Source organism: Chelon labrosus, assembly GCF_963514085.1.
Source record: "Chelon labrosus genome assembly, chromosome: 6".
Lineage (NCBI taxonomy): Eukaryota > Metazoa > Chordata > Actinopteri > Mugiliformes > Mugilidae > Chelon > Chelon labrosus.
The window spans coordinates 25,944,367-25,965,788 of NC_140342.1; the positions used below are offsets into that span (position 1 = coordinate 25,944,367).

The following is a 21,422-nucleotide window of genomic DNA, read 5'->3' on the forward strand; positions in this document are numbered from 1 at the left end:
CTCTGTCTACTGTAGCAGCCACTTTGTCAGATAACCAACCAAATGTCTCTGCTTTGCAAAAAAAAAAAAATAAATAAAACCTCCAGCTAAATGATAAAAACTGAAAATATTATGACAACCGGCTTCCCTCTCTTGCCCGTTAGCCGTTAGCTCGGGTTAATCTTTATTTTTTTTGTCTCTTCAGATGCAAGAAACCACTGTACTATACAAAATATGTGTTTTGAAGTGGGTGAGGAGGGGGGTGGTGGGGGAGAGTATACGCGACGTGGGACCTTGCATGTCTTTTGCCGAAGTCTTCCTGCAACACAAAGCATTCTGGGTAATCCCACTAAGAGAAAACAGGAGCCCATCTGGAGAAGGGAACGCTTCGTTTAAAAAGTAAATAATGAATAAATAAAAAAGCCTGCGCTCCTGGTCAGAGCTGCTTTTGATTTGGTCGCTAAAGCTTGAGTTTGGTTTAAAAAAAAAAAAAAAAAAAATAATGTTTTTTTTGTTTTGTTGAAGGACTGAGATGCACTTGGATGGGTTGATGATTAACGAGTGGAAAACGAGTCTAAAATGCACCATATCCACTTATTTATAAACCAGTGCTGTTTATTCCATGAGAAATATCGGTTCAGTTATTTTTATTTTTATTTTTTAATTTTAATTTTTTTTTTTGGGAGAAGAAAAATCGTTAGAGATGCGTCGAGGTCTCTATAAAATGTTTAAAAAAAAAACAAAAATAAATAAATAAATAAAAACCATCCAGTGTTTGAGAAACTTGAATTTTATTTAAACTTGAAAAATGAATTTGCCTTAACTTTTATACAGGACAAGCATAGAGTTTATTTCTTTTCCAAAAAATAAATAAATCCCCGAAATGTTAACGAAGCGTTGAAGATATATAGATATATATAACTGTGTATATATATATATATATATCTATATCTCAGACTTCACAAGTCTTATTAAGAGAGAAAGAGAGAGAGAGAGAGAGTACAAATCTAGCAGCTTTTTCTTTTCTTCCTTTTTTTGTAAAATGTACGAAAAAGAATCGTTTGTGTTGTTTTGTTTTTTGTTAAATAGTTTCAGGTTCTTGTTTTTTGTTTTTTTTGGGAGGGAGAAATATAAACCGTGTAAATGCAAAACTAGTCAATACTGTATTAAATATGTGCACTTTGAAGTGTGTGCTTTTGCTTGTACAGTTGTAAATACTCAGAAAAATATAAGAGGTACCTTAAAATGATTATAAAACAAAAAAACTATATTGATCCTTGTTAACTATAATGTCGCTATCGAGCTGGATGTAGGATATGGAGAAAAAAAAAATCTGTTGTTGTTGTGCTTTTTTGGAAAATGTTTCTTTAACTTTTTTTTTATTGTTATTATTATTTTATTATTTTTGTTTAGTTTCGGGTTTGAACTCTGCTCCACTCGGCAGCGTGGAGCCGTTTGTCTGATTGTACTTTTATTTTTCGTCTTTCATTCCATTTTTCGTACTTTCTGACGACGGGTCGCACCTGTGTGCTCAGGTGTGGTCGTGGCCCCGCCCTCCCCTCCTCCTCCTCCTCCTCCTTGCCCCGCCCCTTCCCTCCGCTGCTCGCTGTACACAATTTGGAAAGAGCCCGTGGCGCCGACAAGCATCTCACAAAGCTGAGTGTCCATCAGCGTCCTCTTCTTTACTGTTTTTATTTTATAACGAAGTCAAAGAGCACTACATCTCCGATATATTTACCCTCTGCTCATGCTGTTGGTGTATTCTGTTAAACTACTACAACAAAAAGTTAAAGGCATTACAGGATAACGTCAGGTTGGTCTTCAACACTAATGTTCAGCATCGATCATAACCTGACAGTTATAGTATATAATCAAACTGCATTGTGTCCACATGGGCTGGGCAGCATGACTATTATTAGACAATATTTATAACAAAAATAAAATAAAATATGCTCCGGTTAAAATGTCAAACTAACTTTGACTTAATTAAGATTTATTTTCCAAATTTTCTGTGTTTCATTTGAGCTTTTTCCTCCGCAGCAGTTTTCTGTCCATATTTGAAGACAAGATTTTTCTCTAAACAAAAGAAATGGCGGGAGGTGATTAGCTTAGCTTAGCTTAGCTTAGCTTCTGATTGGTCATAAAAGTGGAGGCTTGTGTTTGGTTGTCTGCAGACATATCTATTAACTCCTTCTAGATGCCAAACTTTCAGAAAATGGTTAAATCCAACTGAGGCGTGATACCTTGACAGGTCTTTGTCTTCTGATTGGTCTGCAGACCAGGAGGCAGTTAGCTTAGCTTAGCAGAAAAGACTGGAAGCAGGTGGAGACGACTCCTACAACTGTGTCAAGCTCAGACTTCCTGTGTTACTGTTGCTAGGTTAGACAAACTGTAGCCATACGTAGCTGACCTCTAATAACAGTCTACAGGTAACGCGTTGGCAAGACAGCTACTGTTAGCAACTGTGCTAATGTTGGCAGTAATTGGGCAAACCACTAGTTTTTAGTCCGTGTGTTTCACGAACATTTAGTTTGAATGCGGCAGCTACTTCTCCAATGACTCCAAAGCTTTTAGAGGATTGTTTCCAGATGCTAAAATTTAAGAAAACTGACCAGACGTGGGAACACGGACTGTGGGACATAGACTCAGGCATGCAAACTGGTCAGGGGTCAAAAAGGTGAGAAGAGTGCGCAAAGAGGGAAATGGCCACGAACCCCCCCCCGCTTGCTAAACAGAGATTTACAAAGACAACAGACTACAAATTCACTAATTTTTACCAAAAAAATAACTTTTGAGCCATTGAGCCTGAACAGCTCAATGGCTGTTTTTCCTCGGGCCTGAAGGGCATATTTCACTGTCTGAATGGAGTTGAATGTGCCAATTTTCATGTTTCCACTTCTTCCGTCAATAATCTCATTCATGGGACTGAACGAGGATTCAACTCTGGGGCCGTGAAAAACAGAGAGATTTCCGGCGTCTGAACGTCTTCTTTTGCTTCTCCCTTGTCGAAGACTGAATTAATGAATTGCTGTAACATAGCTACTGCGGTATTGATCGGTGACGTGCATAGCGCTTGCAAGTGGCAGGTAAAGTCTGTGCATGTTTAATAAACACATAGGGGCTACGCATGGGGCTCTGACAACACATTTCAATATGTGTTCGCGTCTGTAAATAAAGTCAGCGGTTATATATACCGTATTTCCTCTAATACAGGCCCGGGCCTTTATTTTACTCAAGCGCATAGCGGTCCAGGCCTTTATTGGAAGGAGGCCAGAATTAGAGGCAGGCCTTAATTTCTATTTGAGCAAAACGAACTACGAGTAGAATTAATAAAAACAAGATTTTGTGTATATTTGAACCTATAAAATACTAGGTTCATTTATTGAAAACGTAGCTACAGTTACCATAACATGGTATGCATACAGAACATCTATCTATCTATCTATAAATCAAGAAGCGTCTGTGTGTCTGTCTGTGGCACGCATATCTCGCGAACCGTTGGCCCGATTGATTTGAAACTGGGCAGGTGTCTCGCTACGGGCACGAAGATGTGCACTGCTATGTAAAATATATCGGTAAAATAGGTTTTCTCCGCTCTAACTGATGAATTATTATTGCGCTGGCTCAAACGCTAGATGGTAACCATGGCAACGGAGACTCAACGTTATTTTACAGTTTATTCATCGCAACAGCAAGACAGACAAAACATGAGTGATTTTATCATCTATCTATAAATCAAGAATTTCTTTTAACTTATTTGGTGAGTTTGTGTTTGTGTGTGTGTGTCTGTCTGTCTGTCTGTGGCACGCATATCTCGCGAACCGTTGGCCCGATTGATTTGAAACTGGGCAGGTGTCTCGCTATACAATTAAAACCACCAGTAAAAACACTACAATTAATGTCTTTGTGGGGAGGAGACATGGGTCACGACAATGGTCACAACTGAAAAATCTTCTTCAGCTCCCAATACATACTTCCGACGGGCACTGCACTAGTTAACAACAAATGAGCGGCGCGACGCGGTCGGAGCGCACTGAGGACAGTGAGTCCGCTGCCGGACTCACCTTCGCCCCGAGCACTTACAGGCCGCGCACCGCCACGGAGGAAATGCGCCCGGCGGGGGCCGGCCGACGCCGGGGAGAGGTCCCGCTGAGGGGATCCTCCCACACCGTGCCGCCGAAACCCTGACCCGCCGAGATGGTTCTAATAATAGCCCCGGCCGCTATTAGAGACCGGCCTTTATTTACCTTCGCTGACAGCGAGACCGGCCAATGTTGGAGACCCGGCCGCTAATGGAATACAGGCCAATATTAGAGGATTTACGGTATATAGAACATTATATTATTATATTATTAAAATATATTAAAATAAAAGTCAACGAGTAGGCTACCCCCCCCCCCCCCCCCCCCCCAAAATATTTTCTCCTCGGATTTGCACGAATCACATAAGTCACCCAATTTGGATTGAAAACGGCGAATTTCGCCGAAAGGTGAGGAGTTTGCATGCCTGTAGACTTGTTTGGATACTCAGTGAAGCTCAGAGGATTAGATGGGATTGGTACACATACGTTGCAGGAGGAAGTTAGCTTAGCATAGAGACAGGTAGCGACGACTCCTACGACTGTGTCAAGCTCAGACTTCCTATGTTACTGTTGCTACGTTAGACAAACAGTAGCCATACGTAGGTGACCTCTAATAACCGGTATTGCGGTGGCCAGACAGCTAGCAGTTAGCTTAGCACAGAGACCAGTAGCAGGTGGGAGCGGTTAGCCTTGTTCAGCTCAGCGACTGACCCTTTTGTTTGACGTTCTGACCAATCAGAGGACCCCTGCCCGCTGAAGGTTTTAAATAATCGCCCAATCGGGGACCTGTGAGCGTTGCCTCTTGTGTATTTGGGAAAAGAACCCGAGTTGATTTTGAGTTCACAAAGTGTTTCCTCCACTTATCTGGTTTTGGGAGGACGTTTGTCGTTTAGTAGAAGTTCATTATTTCTTTGAGAGTATGGACAGAAAACTTCTTCTTCGGCCTCTTGCTGCAAGCTGCAAACAAAAAAAACAAAAACTTAAGAGCGACGCTCGATGGACACGCCCCAGCTTTGCACCTCTTTGTCTTCGGCGACCCGACGCCCGCGATCGATGAAGCACATTTGAACCGTTCACACCTTCCGACACTTGGAGGTGGGAGATTATCGCCGGCTGCCTGCTCCCGAGAGTCTCAGGCCTCTTTGATTGTAAATGTTTTTTTGTTGTTTTTTTGTTTTTTAACGACTCCTGATTGGCCTGATTATCTGTTTGAGGATCTAAAACTGAAGCGATTGTGGCAGCTGAGACGGCTTCTCCACCCCCTCCCACCAACCAATCAGCCAAAAAAAAAAAAACTGTCTCAGTGTTTTTTGTTTTTATTAATCTGTTTGAGGTTTTCTTGTTAAATGTCGATCAGCTTCCTGAGAAATAAATGTACAAATGTTTTGTTTTTTGTTTTTGTTTGTTTTTTGTTTGTTTTAGGGTTGGGGGGCCGGGGGGGCGGGGGTCGGACTCATACTGGAACCTCTGGCACATACGGTCCAGATCTTGGCGTCACATGTTGGGACTGCGTTTTAACCAATAACTGTGCCATTAACTCAACCTGTTGTTTGTTTATGTTTCGTCTCGACTAGGCAGTTTAACCTGTACATAACAAAGCAGAGCGCTTGCCATTGTTTTTTTTGTTTTTTGTTTTCTATTTTAAGTCGTAACTAGAAGTCCCGTGAACTGACTCGTGGAGAGAAGTCGCATCTTGCGGTAGGTAGGTAGCTAGGACTTTTTTTGGCGGGAAAACCTGGTCGTCTCCCTGAACTGTGAACGAACGTGTGCATGTGTGGACTTAACTAAAATAAAACCACCCAGATGTTCGATGCAAACGCTTCTTCTTCTTCTTCTATTTCTTCTTCTTCTTCCCCCCTTCCAAGAAGACGAGCGGCGTACCTCGGACTTGGATGGTACCGCTCTCGAAAAGAGGAGGAGGAGGAGGGGGAGGGGAGCGACTACCGCAAGCTCTGCACGCCTCTTAACGCAAAAGTTGTGTTTTTTTGTTTGTTTTTATTTTTTGTATTTTCCTCATGGACTTCTGCACGGAGCGTCACACCTCATATCAGCCTGTCAGGTCGCCTCGGGCCTCCTTCCTGTTTGCTCGTTTCTTCACAGTGCCATTTTATTTTTCTTTGTCGTAAAAGTCTGCCCCCTTGTGGTTACTTCTTCTTTTTTTATTATTTGTTTCTTTAAAGATGTGATGCACACAAACTTGACTGGAACGAGACTCTCTATCAACTCACTGTGGTTTAACTCATTAACACTCTCTGCTGACCGTGCTACGCTAGCGGCTGTGGACAATCGACGACCCCCCCCTCCCCCCTCCTTGTCCCGTCACAGCCCCCCTCCCCTCCCCCGTCGCGCGTCGTTGGGGTTCGGACTCGTGACTTTTGCCTAACGACTCCTTTAACAGATGTGGAATTGGAGGTTTTGATCAAGAGGGCTTCTTCTTCTTCTTCTATTTTGTTTTGTAATTTTTTTTGTTTTGTTCTGTTTCTTCCATCAAGACTGGAATCAAGCGTACATGTCGGCTATAGATAATTTAAGTTACTCTTGTGTCATGATGTAAAACTGTCTAATTTGGAGAAAAAAAATGTAGCTTACTGAAAAATAAAGATTTAGGCACTGCTGACGAGCTGCTGTCGTCATTATTTATTCAAACTAAAAGTCCTGACTTCTTCTTCTTCTTCTTTTCTTTATTCGTTCACTGACTGTCCCTCTTTCTCTCCACCTCTTTCAATCCGTCCTGTCTTTTCTTTCTTCATCTCTTTCCCTCTTTGTTTTTGACTCTATCATTCATTCTTTCTGTCTATATTCTTTCTTCTTTCTTCTTTCTCTATCTCTTTTCTTTCAGTCCGTCCTGTCTTTCTCTTTCTCATCCCTCTCCTTTATTTCTGATTCTGTCACTCTTCTTCTGTGGTATCTGTCCCTTTCTCTCTTCCTCTCTGTCATTTTGTCTTTCTGTCTTATTTCCATCTCTCTTCTTTTGACTCTATCATTCCTTCTGTCTGTCTCTTTTTCTTTTCTCTCTTCTTTATCATTCTTTCTCTTTTCTTCCAATCCGTCCCTTTTTTCCTCCCATCTCTCTTTCCCTCTTTATTTCTGATTCTTTTTCTTTTATCTCTATTCTTTCTTTGTCTTTCTCCATTTTCCATCTCTTTTGTCCCTTTCTTCTGTGGTATCTCGCTTTCTTTTTTCTTTCCGTTTCTGTCTTTCTCTTTCCGTCCATTTCTATCCATCTCTCCATATTTTCCTTCTTCCCCTCTTTTGCCTCTTCATTGCTGTCTTCACCATCTCTGTCTTTCATCCCTTCTTCTCTTTATTTGTCTCTTTGGTTTTCTTTATCTCTTTTGTATTCCTTATTTTTCTTTCTGTCTCTTCTCTTTTCTTTCAACCCGTCCTTCTGTCTTTTCTTTCTCCATCTCTTTCCCTCGGTTATTTCTGACTCTTCTTTCTCTCTGTCTTTCTGTCCTTTTCTCTCTTCCTCTGTCATTTTGTCTTCTTTCCTTTGTCCTCCATCTCTCTTTCCCTCTTTTGAATCTACACTGAAAAAAGTGATACTTTGGATCAACTTAAAAAAATTAGTGTAATTTGTTACACCTAAATTTATTAGTTTTTCACAAATTAAATTTATGATTTGGTTGAAACATAAATTTTGATTTAATGTAAATAAATTTTGTATTTTAAGACAAAACAAAAAATTTGCTTTCATACAAAGTAAAAACATTATTCATTACAAAGACCATAAACTTATTTTTTTCATTTGGGAAAACTTAATATTAATTATTACTTCTAACTATAAATTTTACTTTGGAATAAACTAATTAAATTGCTGTAATTCTGTTACATGCAATTTTTTTAACTTTTCTCAAGTTACATTTCCGATTCAGTACAAAGTAATTTTTTTAGTTATATCATGATCATAAACTATTTTTTTTTCTTTTTCAACTTATTTTTTTCATTTGGGAAAACCTAATATTTACCATTACATCCAACTATAAATTTTACTTTGGAATAAACTAATTAAATTGCTGTAATTCTGTTACATGCAATTTTTTTAACTTTTCTCAAGTTAATTTTCTACTTCAGTACAAAGTATTTTTTTTTAATTATACCATAATCAATATATTCTCTTTAGTCAAACGCCAAAGTATTACTTAAATAATGATATTTTTTGCCTTTTTTAAAACTGAGATATCACCATAAACAAAATGTCATTCCCTATAATGCAAGACTAAAACTCACTGAACTGACTGACTAAAGATAAAACTTAAACAAGAACATTCTCTTCAAAAGACCATTTATTTTGGCTCTGAAATAGGCATCACTTTTAAAATAAAAACAAAACATCAAAAAATAAAACTTGCAATCAGCAGCCAGTAAAGTATGTGCTTTACACCTCACTTAAAACAGAAACTTGCATGTAAAATAAAATAAACTGGTCTTTTCAACATGTCGTTATTTAAAACTTGCTGTAACTGTAAACACATCAATTTACATGCACATCTTCACATGTATAATTGGTTGTACCCTTCTTTAAAACTTGAGTTTCTAACAGTGTTAAATCTTTGCTATCCTTTGACAAAATGATCAAAATGTATTAATATCATTACTTTTAATCATTATAAATGCAAGGAAGCCAAAAAGATACACCAAGGATAAACACAGTTGCTATGGATGCAATTGTACAAAGTCAGTTCAAGGAAAAAAATGGAACCATTACTAGTGTTTTTCCTGAATTTAACATTGTTCACATCTTTTGTGTTACAATACAACAGAAAGAATTCCATTAACGAAGAATGGAATTTAAATTTTCTTTGGCTCTATCTCCATGAATATTTTCTGCAGTGCATCGAAAGTGTGTTTGAGCTCACCTGGGCAGCTCAAGTTTAGAGCATAGATGAGGCCAAATAAGAGGGCACATCCATGTGCAATTGATGGCAGCTCATTAAGCACCTCCACACCTTCAATAATGATGCCTATGTCATATGGTTGCTTCAATGGATCTTTCTCCTCTCTGATGACAAACACTGCCATTGTGCACTGCTGAAGCTCTCTTTCGGCGTCATCCTTCTCACCAACCTGACAAAAGACAAGACATTTATTGTAGGGCTAATCTGTATGTATGCACACAAGTCCGTCTCATAGCAGGAAGTGATGTAATCATACAGGAGAAGACCAGAACACTTTTTCTCTCAGCTGTAGTAAACTTGTAGTGGACAGTTACTCATAGTTTCTGCCTGTGATTTTAGTTATTTTCCTTTGGAAGGGTGCTCTTGTGATACTCAGAGTGTCATAAAGAAATGTAAGTACCATTTCTGTTGTACTTACGTTTTGTTTCAATAACTCAGGTGTTACATGTTCATGTTACATGTTAGATTTGCGTATATATCCATATAGTGGGAGTGACCAGAGCACCGCAACGCATTATCTGCCGCGAAACTCGTTCATTTCACCAATATTTTGTTATCGTACGCTAGTGCTATTCCCCGTTGAGTCCGAAGTTACCCGCTATCATCATCTGGGGTCTGTGGATTGACCTACGGACCCCGGAAGATGTTATCTCTGAGCACTGCGCGCACCCGCGACGGTCGGCTTGTTTATCTGTAATAGTTTTTTGCAACATGACTGAATATTTTTCCGATTCTGAGGTTGTGGACGAACCACAGCAGTAGTGAATTACAGGTAAATAAGCCACCGTCGTGGGTGCGCACGGCACTCAAAGATGACATCATCCAGGGTCTGTAGATTGACCTACAGACCCTAGATGATGATGGCAGGTAACTCCGAATTCAACGGGGAATAGCACTAGCGTATGATAACAAAATATTGGTGAAATGAACGAGTTTCGCGGGAGATAATGCGTTATTTAGAGGCTGCGTTACGGTGCCCCATTCACTCCCACTATATGGATATACACAGATCTAAATACACTATATTACCAAAAGTATTCGCTCACCTGCCTTTACTCATTCTATGAACTGAAGTGCCATCCCATTCCTAACTCATAGAATTCAATATGATGTCGGTCCACCTTTTGCAGCTATTACAGCTTCAACTCTTCTGGGAAGACTGTCCACAAGGTTGAGGAGAGTGTTTATAGGAATTTTTGACCATTCTTCCAAAAGCGCATTGGTGAGGTCACACACTGATGTTGGTCGAGAAGGCCTGGCTCTCAGTCTCCGCTCTAATTCATCCCAAAGGTGTTCTATCGGGTTCAGGTCAGGACTCTGTGCAGGCCAGTCAAGTTCATCCACACCAGACTCTGTCATCCACGTCTTTATGGACCTTGCTTTGTGCACTGGTGCACAGTCATGTTGGAAGAGGAAGGGGCCCGCTCCAAACTGTTCCCACAAGGTTGGGAGCATGGAATTGTCCAAAATGTTTTGGTATCCTGAAGCATTCAATGTTCCTTTCACTGGAACTAAGGGGCCAAGCCCAGCTCCTGAAAAACAACCCCATACCATAATTCCTCCTCCACCAAATTTCACAGTTGGCACAATGCAATCTGAAATGTACCGTTCTCCTGGCAACCTCCAAACCCAGACTCGTCCATCAGATTGCCAGATGGAAAAGCGTGATTCATCACTCCAGAGAACGCGTCTCCACTGCTCTAGAGGCCAGTGGCGGCGTGCTTTACACCATTGCATCCGACGCCTTGCATTGCACTTGGTGATGTGTGGCTTGGCTGCAGCTGCTCGGCCATGGAAACCCATTCCATGAAGCTCTCTGCGTACTGTACTTGGGCTAATCTGAAGGTCACATGAAGTTTGTAGCTCTGTAGCAATTGACTGTGCAGAAAGTCGGCGACCTCTTTGCACTATGCGCTTCAGCATCCGCTGACCCCTCTCCGTCACTTTACGTGGCCTACCACTTCGTGGCTGAGTTGCTGTTTTTCCCAAACGCTTCCATTTTGTTATAATAGAGCTGACAGTTGACTGTGGAATATTTAGGAGCGAGGAAATTTCACGACTGGATTTGTTGCACAAGTGGCATCCTATGACAGTTCCACGCTGGAATTCACTGAGCTCCTGAGAGCGGCCCATTCTTTCACAAATGTCTTGTTTCACAGTCTGCATGCCTGAGTGCTTGAATTTATACACCTGGGGCCAGGCCAAGTGATTAGAACACCTGATTCTGATCATTTGAATGGGTGAGCGAATACTTTTGGTAATATAGTGTATCTCCCGAATGACTACATATTACACAAAAGTTATATGGGTGAGTAAACGATCGTATTTTATGCCAGAAATAAGGTCCAGGTTGTAAGAAACAGTAGTTCCCCTTTAAGTACACACCTGATCAAGAACTTTCAGCACATCCCGGGTCTTCTCTCTGACAGTTCCTCCCTTGTTCCTGATGATCTCAATCAGCTTGCTGTGGTGCTTGTCCAAGGAAGCAAGGAATCGCGGTTGAAGTGGAACAGTAGTAATCCTCAGAAATTCAGCATTGATCTTTATAAAACAAAATATCACATATGCAAGTTATTACATTACATTAAAACTCTGGAGTAACATCTTTTTGTGGCATTTTTGACTGCCTTGGCTAATATTTTTTCACAAGTTTGATATAATAGGGGATATTAATATTTAATTAATATTTAATTTACAGGCTACCACTGACCTTTTGTTATTGAGTAAACAAATTAATTACCTCATCCGCTGTGAACAATGCAGGCCACCTCTCTTTCACCTCTTCCACTCCTGATTCCTTTGCCACAATTTCCTGTCTTCGCAGTGAGAAGGTCTTGTCCATTTTGTTCTTTATCACTGTGCGATTGTTTCGCTTCTTCACTTCAGTCAAAAGTGACAGTCTCTCATCATCCAAATTATCTGAGGTCTCTCCAGTTGGAATGTCAGGTATATGGTTGGCTTCTCCTCTCCTAGGTCTTTTGACTTTTTTTGCGTCCATAATGTCTGTGCTCAAGCTTGTAATGTTTGAGAAGCTCAGATCTTCGTGAGACACAGGCACCACAGTCTTTGCATTTCCACATTCATTGGAAGTCTAGAAAAGGAAAAAGAAGACCCACCTTACCCATTTACCACTTAATGCAATTGACAAAATGCCACATGGTAGGTGGTTCATTTGCATTTACACTACTAAAACAGTTATTTGTTATCACGTTACCTCTTCAGGAGAGCAAAACCCCTAAAAGCTAGTAGTTATTCATTTCATTATATTACCTCATCCTGAAAATCTGCAGACACTGCAATAATTCAAAAGCTGGAGTAAGTGGCCATAGTATATAAGACACAAAAAAACTATGATTTATTTCTAGGCACAATAACTGCAATCACTCTTTTAAATTAAATATTTTACTTCCATTTTTAACATTATTTAAAACTGCAAGAAATTATTTCCCCTTATTTATTGTTATTACCTGATAAAATTGAAGTTATTTCTGTTTGAAATATAACATGTCAATGATACTAATGTCACTTAAACATCCATGAAAATAATTTCCACAGTTGTTCATTTAGGGACTTACCAGCTGCAACCTTTGCGGGAGCAAACCTGTAAACAGAAATGAAAGATTTCACATTAAGTTTTTTGTTGGGACAGTTAGCATTGTCCATGATACTGACAGATGAGAGAATGGAATATAAACTCTTCCTCTTCCGTGGATCCTTTGATACTGGGTCGCACTGAATGAATAGAACATTAATTGTCTGTAAATTATTTACATTTACTCTGCACGCTTGGAAAAATATGGCTTCAAATATGCCCGCTCATAAACAGCCTATCACATGCCTAGTTCATTCAAACAGTCTATCACATGCCTAGTTCATTCAAACAGCCTATCACATGCCTAGTTCATTCAAACAGCCTATCACATGCCTAGTTCATTCAAACAGTCTATCACATGCCTAGTTCATTCAAACAGTCTATCACATGCCTAGTTCATTCAAACAGCCTATCATATCCCTGGATGCTCGGAGTGACAGGCAAACAGCTTATCATCTAACGGCTATGAAATTCGGTGCGTTTACAACAGAACAGTAAAAATGTGAGCGTTGACTGAGAGGAACAAAAAAGGACAGGTGGCGTTAATGCTATCACTGAATAATAACAGGAAAGTCAAAATAAACTTCCTCACATATACTTTTTCTGTCTCCCCCGCCCTTTCTCCGGCCCCCTTCCTGCAAATACCTTCGTTCACATACCTATTCACTCCATTTTTTCATGACGCGACTGCACAATAACATTAGCAACATTAACTTTGCACTTGTTAAACACAAGCAACAGAGCGTAGTTGTTGTTAACGTTTGTGCAAACGACCTGGTTTAACTAGCGATATCGCTAGCGACATCGCTATGCTATCGCTAGCGATGTCGCTAGCGATAGCATAGCGCACAAAATACAACGCTAGTCTTTAAGATAATGTCAGTTGTACACTCTGCCACTGACCATAAATGTTCATGAAAAGCCCATGCTGAACGAAAACAGCACAATTTTGAATTCTTACCTTGTTCTGTAGAGTTTCTTCGCAGGACAAACGGTCCACACTTGCTTGCACGCCCCACTTGATGCGATGAAATAATGGCGGACTTCAACTTGGAAAAGAGCGGTCTGACGTGACGTCACATTGTCATGTGACAGGAACCCTCTGGTTTGAACTAAAAATACCATTTAAGTAGAAGTGTTTCTTTTAATTTTGTCCAAGGGGAGTGTCATTTGCTTTGAAGCAAACTGAAAACATCAGGTTTAAACATGAATCCATCATTTTCCATTAGACCAATTTAAAAATACACTTTAAATGAGTGACACAGTAGTTTCACTTTTTTCAGTGTACCATACTTTCTGTTTTTGTCCTTTCTTCTTTATCGTTCTTTCTCTTTTCTTTTAGTCTGTTCTCTTGTCTTTGTCCTCCCATCTCTCTTTCCTTCTTTATTTCTGATTCTTTCTTCCTTTCATCTGTTTCTGTCTCTTCCTCTCTTTTTCTGTCACTCTTAATCCTTGTCTTAATCTTTCTTTCTTCCATCTGTTTCCCTCCGTCTCTCCAGTTCTTTATCTCTCATGTCTTTTCCTTCTTTTCCTCTTTTTCCTCTCACCCTTTCTCTTTTCATTGCGTCTTCACTCTTTTCTTTCCGTTTCCCCCTCTTTATTTCTTTCCCTCTTCTTGCTTTCCTCTCCGTCTTCTTCCTTCCTGTCTTTTCTTTCTGTCTTTCTCTCTCCGTCTCTTCATGCCTCTTGTCTTTTATCTTTTTGTCTTCATGTCCTCCTCTGTCCTCTCTTCTTCTTCTTCTTTCCTGGTTCCAGATGTTTCTAATGAGATGCAGATGTAACGAATAAACAGCTTCAGTCTGCCCGTCTCCTACAAACTCTGTGGCGTCTGTGTCAGCCATAACATTATGACCACCTGCCTGACTATAGTGAAGCTCCTCCTCCTGCCTCTGACACCAGCCCTCTGATCTGACGCCAAGACGTCCCACGGATTCATGACTGGATTTTTATTGCCTGCTTATAAATGTCTCTCATTGTGCTGATTTCATTGTGAGTTTAAAAAGAAACCAAACACTGTGGCGTGAAGAGCCACAAGATGGCAGCATGTGCACAGATGTTTCACCAGCGCTGTCCTCACTGATGATGATGATGATGATGATGATAATGAGTTTTTAGCAGGTTGTCAGGTCTTTGCGATGACGGATGGAAATCTTCTGCCCTTTTCCTGTCACAAAAGTGAATAAATTAAACATATATACCAGTTGACATAGAACTCACTCCTGAATGGTTTGTAAATGATCCAGAATTGAGAATTTAAGATTTCTTTTAATCAAGTTCAGAGGCTGGAAATAAACAAACAGGAAAGGAAACCACTGAACCATCATGTGTCTGAAAAGATTCAACTGCAAGAAAAGTTTGTAGTGTTTGGGAAAGAAATGGATCCCAATGACTTATTACAAAAAAAGATTAAAAACAAATTATCAGATGTTTTTTTTTTCATTGTTAAATTTGTATTTTGTTATTTTATTTTATTGATCATTACATTTTATTATACTTTCTTTCGTATATTTTTAATGTTATCGTGTTTTGTTTTTATTATTTTATATATTTTTATTTTATTAAAGTTCATTTCATTTTATTGTATTTATTCGATTTTTACAAATTTTTAAAAGGTCTTAAATTATTTTTTTATTATAGATAAATAGATGTTGACTGGCGCCCTCTGTCGGATCAGTTTGAAAAATCTGCAGCTGTCACTTGTCATTTCATTATTTTATTTTATTTAAATTAAAATTAAAATATATTAGTCGATTATACGACTGTGATCGATCAACGCGTCTTTGATGTTTTTCACCCACAGTGAATTTTTACCTGAGATGTGAGTGAAGTCAGCGACATTTAGTAAGAGGCAGGAAGTTAAACGGATTTTCATTTACAAAATAAAAGCATCATATACTGAATTTTTAATTGTATTTAAATAAAAAAATGGTGTAAACATATTTTTTTTGTAGTTTGTTGTGTATTTTTCTTCCGTTTCTTCACAAGTTTGACGTTTATTTATTTATAAAGAGCCAAAAACAAACGTTTTATTATTAACTGGGTCAGAAATATAGACATTAAAAATGATCAAATTTGAATTTAATAGTTTGTTACTTATTTAAAAAGGATAGATATTTTATGATCTTTTATGATACTTGTGATGAATTACATGAGTAAAAATAAAAGTATTGAGTAGAGTATATAAAAAAACTAAGATATACAATAATAAATAATAGACACAGTTGATTAAAATCATTAATTAGACTTGATTAATATTATTATAATTATATTTCTCTTGATTTTGTTTGACATCCTCACATTCGTTTGTATTTAACTATTCATTGCTACACAGCGCGTCGAAGCTTTTATTTTGAAAATAAAGCCACCGGAAGCGGCGCCGCCATGTTTGCTGTTCTCTGACTTGACGCTGGTTTTAGCGGAGCTCACAGCGCCGCTGCCGCACACAGAGCGACACTCGGTCCGACTCACTTTGGATATTTTTTTTTCTTGGGGTTTCGAGGAGGGAGAAGCCCGGAGGAAGGGGAAGAAAAATAAATAAAAAACAGACGGAAAGAGCCGGGAAACAGAGACTTAAAGTCGGGTTCTAACGGCGGAATGGCGGACCGGGACCCGGTGCCGCTTCCTGCGGAGGTTCGGGCCAAACTGGCCGAGCTGGAGCTGGAGTTATCCGAGGGTGAGTACTTGTGCTCCGGCGCTGAGCTCGGCGGCTCTGCCCGGCTCCGCTGCTGCTGCTGCTGCTGCTGCTGCTGCTGCTGCTGGTGTTGGTGGTGCTTGTGTTGGTGTTGGTGGTGCTGCTGATGCCACAAGTTCAAGTCCACATTTATTAACACGTGCACGCGCGCGCACACATATACATGCACGTGCACGCGCTGCCAGTTGGTGGATGTGGTTGTGATTTGGATGCAGAGGATGTGGAGACACAGGGACAGAGACACAGGGACAGGCTCCACTGATCCAGACATGTTCTCTTATATTTATTTATTTATTTATTTATTTATTTATTGCACAGATCAAGACATTAAATCTGCCTCTTTAGATAATTAGATAAAACATCACATATCAGCTGTTACCTCAGATAATGTCCTGCAGAATAAAAAGTGATTTTAAAGCAAAACTATGCACTAGAATTAAAAAAAACTTTTCTTATAACAGATGATCCAGATGAGCGTCTTGGCTAAAAACATTCATCAGAGGCAAAGTTGATGTCCTGAACTGTGATTTGTCCCAAACTCTGACATACTCCCTGGGACGCTCTGAGCTGGACTCCCTGTCTCTCTCTTCCAGCTCGTCCCAGAGGTGAATATGACAGGAACACTCCAGGGCTTTGTGTTTGGTTCTGGTTGGTTAGTTGGTTGGTTGGGAGTTTGTTGGAAACCCCCCCCTTCCCGTCCCGTCCCGTCCCGTGAGCGTGCTCGCTGCTGCTGCTGGGACCGTGTGTGTGCAGGCGGCGTGCACAGCTGTTCCACACTTTTCACATGACACGCTGCTGCTGCTGCTGCTGCTGCTGCTGCCGCCGTGCAGCTCAATGATTTCCTTTATATCCCAGCTCCTTTCCTTTTCTTTTTTTCCCCTCATCATCTTTCTAGTTTTTCTTTTTTTTTTTTTTGCAAGATGCTGAAATGCAGCCTCTGTATTGATTTCCTCATTAGCCTCCCTCCTCCTCCTCCTCCTCCTCCTCCTCCTCCTCTTCTTTTTCAGATTGATATGTCACATTGCTGCAGACTCACTCTCAGCCTGGAGAGTATCACAGTGTCATGTTTCAGCGAGGAGTGTTTTCCCTGCTTCTCGTGGAGGCTCTGCAGGACTCGGCCATGTATGGAGAAAGAAAGGAAGAGATTTAAACTGCGCTGCAAACTGCTGCTGCTTCTGCTGCTGCTGCATATGCAGGAAATGCAGCAGCAGTGGTGGAGGAGGAGGAGGAGGGGGGGGGGGGGGAGTGTTGGGGGGAGAAAAGGTGACACACATTCCTTTAAAATGTTTTAATCGAGCCCCTGCAGTGTGAACAGTGGAGGGTAGGAGGGAGGTGGGGGGGGTAACGGGGTCAGATGCCCCGCTGCATTATTTACATGCTTAGCTGATGCCGTGAATGCAAAGCTCCACGCGTCCCGCAGACTTTGACCCAATTTTTCAATTTCCACGCATCATCCCATCCCTCCTCCACAACACCCCCTCGCCACTGGAAAGGGTGAGGGAGGGAGGGAGGGAGGGAGGGAGGGATGGGAAACGGAGGCGTAAAGCGACACTATCGGCTCGTCGGTGACGGCAGACCTTCACGACTTAGATAAAGAGTCCAGGAGCCCCCTTTAAGGCCTTAATAGAGGAATGAGAGGACTGCTAGTGAGTTCCTACATTTCCCAGAATGCTCTTTGACAGCATTCAGAGCACAGGTGCAAATTTATAAACCCGTTGGATTAGTGGGAGGAAGTTGTTCTGGAGTCTCTCTGTTGGGAACTGATTCTGCTCCCGCAATGATCTGCTAACAGGCCAATCAGATCGTAGTGGGGGCGTGGCTTTTAATGCGGCGATGGACAGAAGAGTAACGCGGCATCTGATTGGTTGGAGGAGTGGTTAACGCAGCAGCCAATCACGTTGGTCCACGACTAAAAATTAATTTGTCGTTGTCTCCATATGAGGCGCTCGTCCCAGTCTGAGGAGGGTGAATTGAAAAAAGTGTTGAGTTGTCGGACTGGTCAATTAGTCCTGATCCGATCCCAAATGTCCTAGAGTTGGTCTCCTGTAGCTTCCTAAAGTCTGTCCTTGTCTTCCTTGTCTTCTCCTAGAGTTGGTCTCCTGTGTCTTCCTAAAGTCTGTCCTTGTCTTCCTTGTCTTCTCCCAGAGTTGGTCTCCTGTAGCTTCCTAAAGTCTGTCCTTGTCTTCCTTGTCTTCTCCTAGAGTTGGTCTCCTGTAGCTTCCTAAAGTCTGTCCTTGTCTTCCTTGTCTTCTCCTAGAGTTGGTCTCCTGTAGCTTCCTAAAGTCTGTCCTTGTCTTCCTTGTCTTCTCCTAGAGTTGGTCTCCTGTGTATTCCTAAAGTCTGTCCTTGTCTTCCTTGTCTTCTCCTAGAGTGGACTGGATTCAGTCCAATAAATCTTTCAGTCAAAGTTAATGTAGTGTGGAGAGGGTAGCTGGTACCTTGTGTTCTCTACTCCAGAAATGTTCTGGTCATCCAACGCTGCCATAAACTCCCTAACCCTCTCTGGAAGATGTTTCTCCTTGACGCTGTCTCCAGGAACATTTTCTCTTCTTTTAAACGTTCAGTGTTTTTCTTGTTGTTGTTTGAATCAAGTTGGATGCACTGACTGATGATCTCGTACTACCACCTCACCAGACATCCTCATTCAACTAGTTACTAACTGCTGTCTGACTCACTTCATTTCACACAGCAGACATGGTTAGCCACAGGATTTTAGTTCCTCTTCTTCTTCTTCTGGGATTTTTGGCAGCTTTGACGTCAGTCGACCACCATTAAAAGAAGAAGAAGAAGACGTTTTGACACTGCAGGGACATGATTATAGTCTAAAGCAGACCAAAAAACAAGCGTGATCCCGATCCAGTCGTTTTAAAAATGCCTGGCTCGACCCTCGATGAGGAAGTAGGCTCGGTCTGGAGCTGGTCCTCATAGATCGATAGAAGCACATGTTGCCGACAGGTTGCCCTGAACTAATCTGGCTGCTGGCTTGAATATTAAGCTCCGCGTTTCAGCCCAGATAACAAGCTGTCCACCTCAACACGCTGCAGATTACACCCACACACACCCACACACACAGCAGGGTAACCTCAGCCGGCCTTCGTTGTCGTTGTAACTGCTATATTTCTGTTGCAAATGTAAATTTCTGTCCCGTCCGGTGCATGGTTAGGGGCGTCTGGTAAGAGCTCGACACCTCATGTGTTGTCTGGAAGTTGCACAGACGTTTCATCTCCAGTTTTCAAGTCTGAGAAACGTAAAACGTGCTGGAACGTAATGAAAGCCCCGGAGTGTAGTTTTAGAAAACTCTTGGATATTTGTAGGTAGGTGTAGAACATTAATTAATGCACAAATAATTGCAATCGACGGTTTAATTGTTGAACCTGTGCAGCTTCTTCAGCCGGAGACGACGTTGCTTTTATATTTCTACTGTTCCATCATGAAGTCGAGGCTTGGGTAGATTTTTAACACGGCTGCAGGTTTTCTTTCTTTCTTTGGTGCTGATGAGACTTCAGCCGTCAATCTGTTATTTTCTGGAAGGTCATGCTGTTCGGAGCTGAAAGTCTTCCTCGCCTTGGTTGGAATTCATCGTCCTCGCTCTGGGCCGCTCTGAGAATGGCCAGGGCCGTTTCCCACAATGCACCTCACTCCACGTGAGGTCGCCTCGGTTCACTCGGTTTGCAGCTGATCTGAGCTCAGAGACTGACGGTGCTACTAGAGGGTTGTTTCTGTCTCAGGAGCAGCTCTGCAGCTTATTCATTTGATCATAGATTCTCTGGTCGAGTTCAGGTTCTTGTCCAGATGAGTTTACTGGCTGCAGTATAGGTCATAAGCTCCGCCCCCTCCATGTTAGTGGGCGGGACTTGGGCTGAACTGAAACCCTAAAATACACGTCAAATAAAGTTTTTCAAAGATGGTTTCAGTCATTTTAGGTAGTTAATGTAATGTTGTTGAATGTTCAAGTGTCAACGGTTTGGACGAGTTTTGTTTTAGTTGACGCTGCAGAAACAGGATGTGACATGATGGCGACTACCAGTTGCCATGCCAACCACTCTGTAAAGTGGTCCCGTGAGAGTTGTGTAAAAAAATAAATAAAAAAATAAGTCCAGTGTATAATACAACATTTCCTTGTAACTGGTGGACCGTACTGATCGGACCCTGGCTCCGAAGTTGCAAGATGGCACCGCCCGTATCCCCTGGGAAAATAGTGTCAGTTTGGCCAATGCAAGGAAGTGGAGACGCATTGTCCATATTTATATACAGTCTATGCCACCCTGGATTTAAAAAGTATGATGAAAGTGAAGAGCTGAATGAAAGCAAAGCCTCATAGAAGATGTGAAAGTAGAGGGAAAATATTATTGAGATTGAGATTAGTTTTAAGTTAAATGGTTTTGAAACTGAAACATCTGTAAATGAATCGACTCGAGACCTTGTGACTGGAATCAAATCAATTCAGGAAACCAGCACCCATCCCTAGATGTGAGTCATTCAGACATGAATAGAGAAGGAGAGCGTCTCACTGTGGAACCCAGATTCAGGAAACCCCACCACCGTCACCATCAAACGAGCCAATTAGAGCAAACTTTAGATTCGACTGGAACACATATGAACTGGTGAAGTTTGAGTGTTCTCACTGTGTAGGTTTTGTTTTTTTTCCCTCCGTCCAAAGATGTGTTTTTTTGGGTTAATAGGTGACGTCTAGGTTGTACCCCGCATCTCGGCCTTCTGCAGGCCCTCTAGAAGATCAGTGATTATAGGCTCCACTAATATGAAAAGCTGAAGTTATTATACAGCCTCAATATTAAGGCTGTTGCCCAGTGCCGGGACGTCTGCGGCGCTTGTTTTGGCCGGGCGTCCTGCTCCTCTGGCGCTAGTCAGACCCCTGTCCTTTCAGCTGATTCGGCACGTTGAATCTGAGTTATTTCCTGTCAGGTGCGCGTACCAGCTGTCTGTTTGGACATGTAGTAAAAGAACACTCAAAATGATTTTAATATCCTCTCATCAATAAAATAAAGGTTTCCTTTCGTTCCAGTTGGAAAATTCAGAGAAACCGTTTCTGTGTAGTCGAATCATAGTCGATAGAAGTCTGCAAATATTTTTCTGTCTTGATTTATTTGGAGCCTAAAGAGACGAGATCTTTGTGGCTGATGAGAATTTAACGTTCGCATGAGATTTTATTAATTTATTGTC

General features: G+C 41.2%; 1 protein-coding gene and 1 long non-coding RNA gene across 2 annotated transcripts in view; one reads left to right on the top strand and one right to left on the bottom strand.

The window, feature by feature from the left end:
- Positions 1-8,731: 8,731 nt before the first annotated feature.
- Positions 8,732-11,823, bottom strand: LOC311489315. The gene is made up of 3 exons (XR_014699108.1): positions 11,699-11,823; positions 11,344-11,499; positions 8,732-9,127 (listed from the first exon to the last, which is right to left on the bottom strand). It is a non-coding gene; the product is annotated as an uncharacterized lncRNA (long non-coding RNA).
- Positions 11,824-16,092: 4,269 nt separating this feature from the next.
- LOC311489287 (disco-interacting protein 2 homolog C) overlaps positions 16,093-21,422 on the top strand; it is a 193,650-nt gene continuing 188,320 nt past the window's right edge. The window contains exon 1 of the mRNA XM_084546303.1: positions 16,093-16,223. Within this exon, the coding sequence (XP_084402429.1) occupies positions 16,145-16,223 (79 nt within the window). The 5' untranslated portion in view covers positions 16,093-16,144. The remainder of the gene's footprint in view (positions 16,224-21,422) is intronic.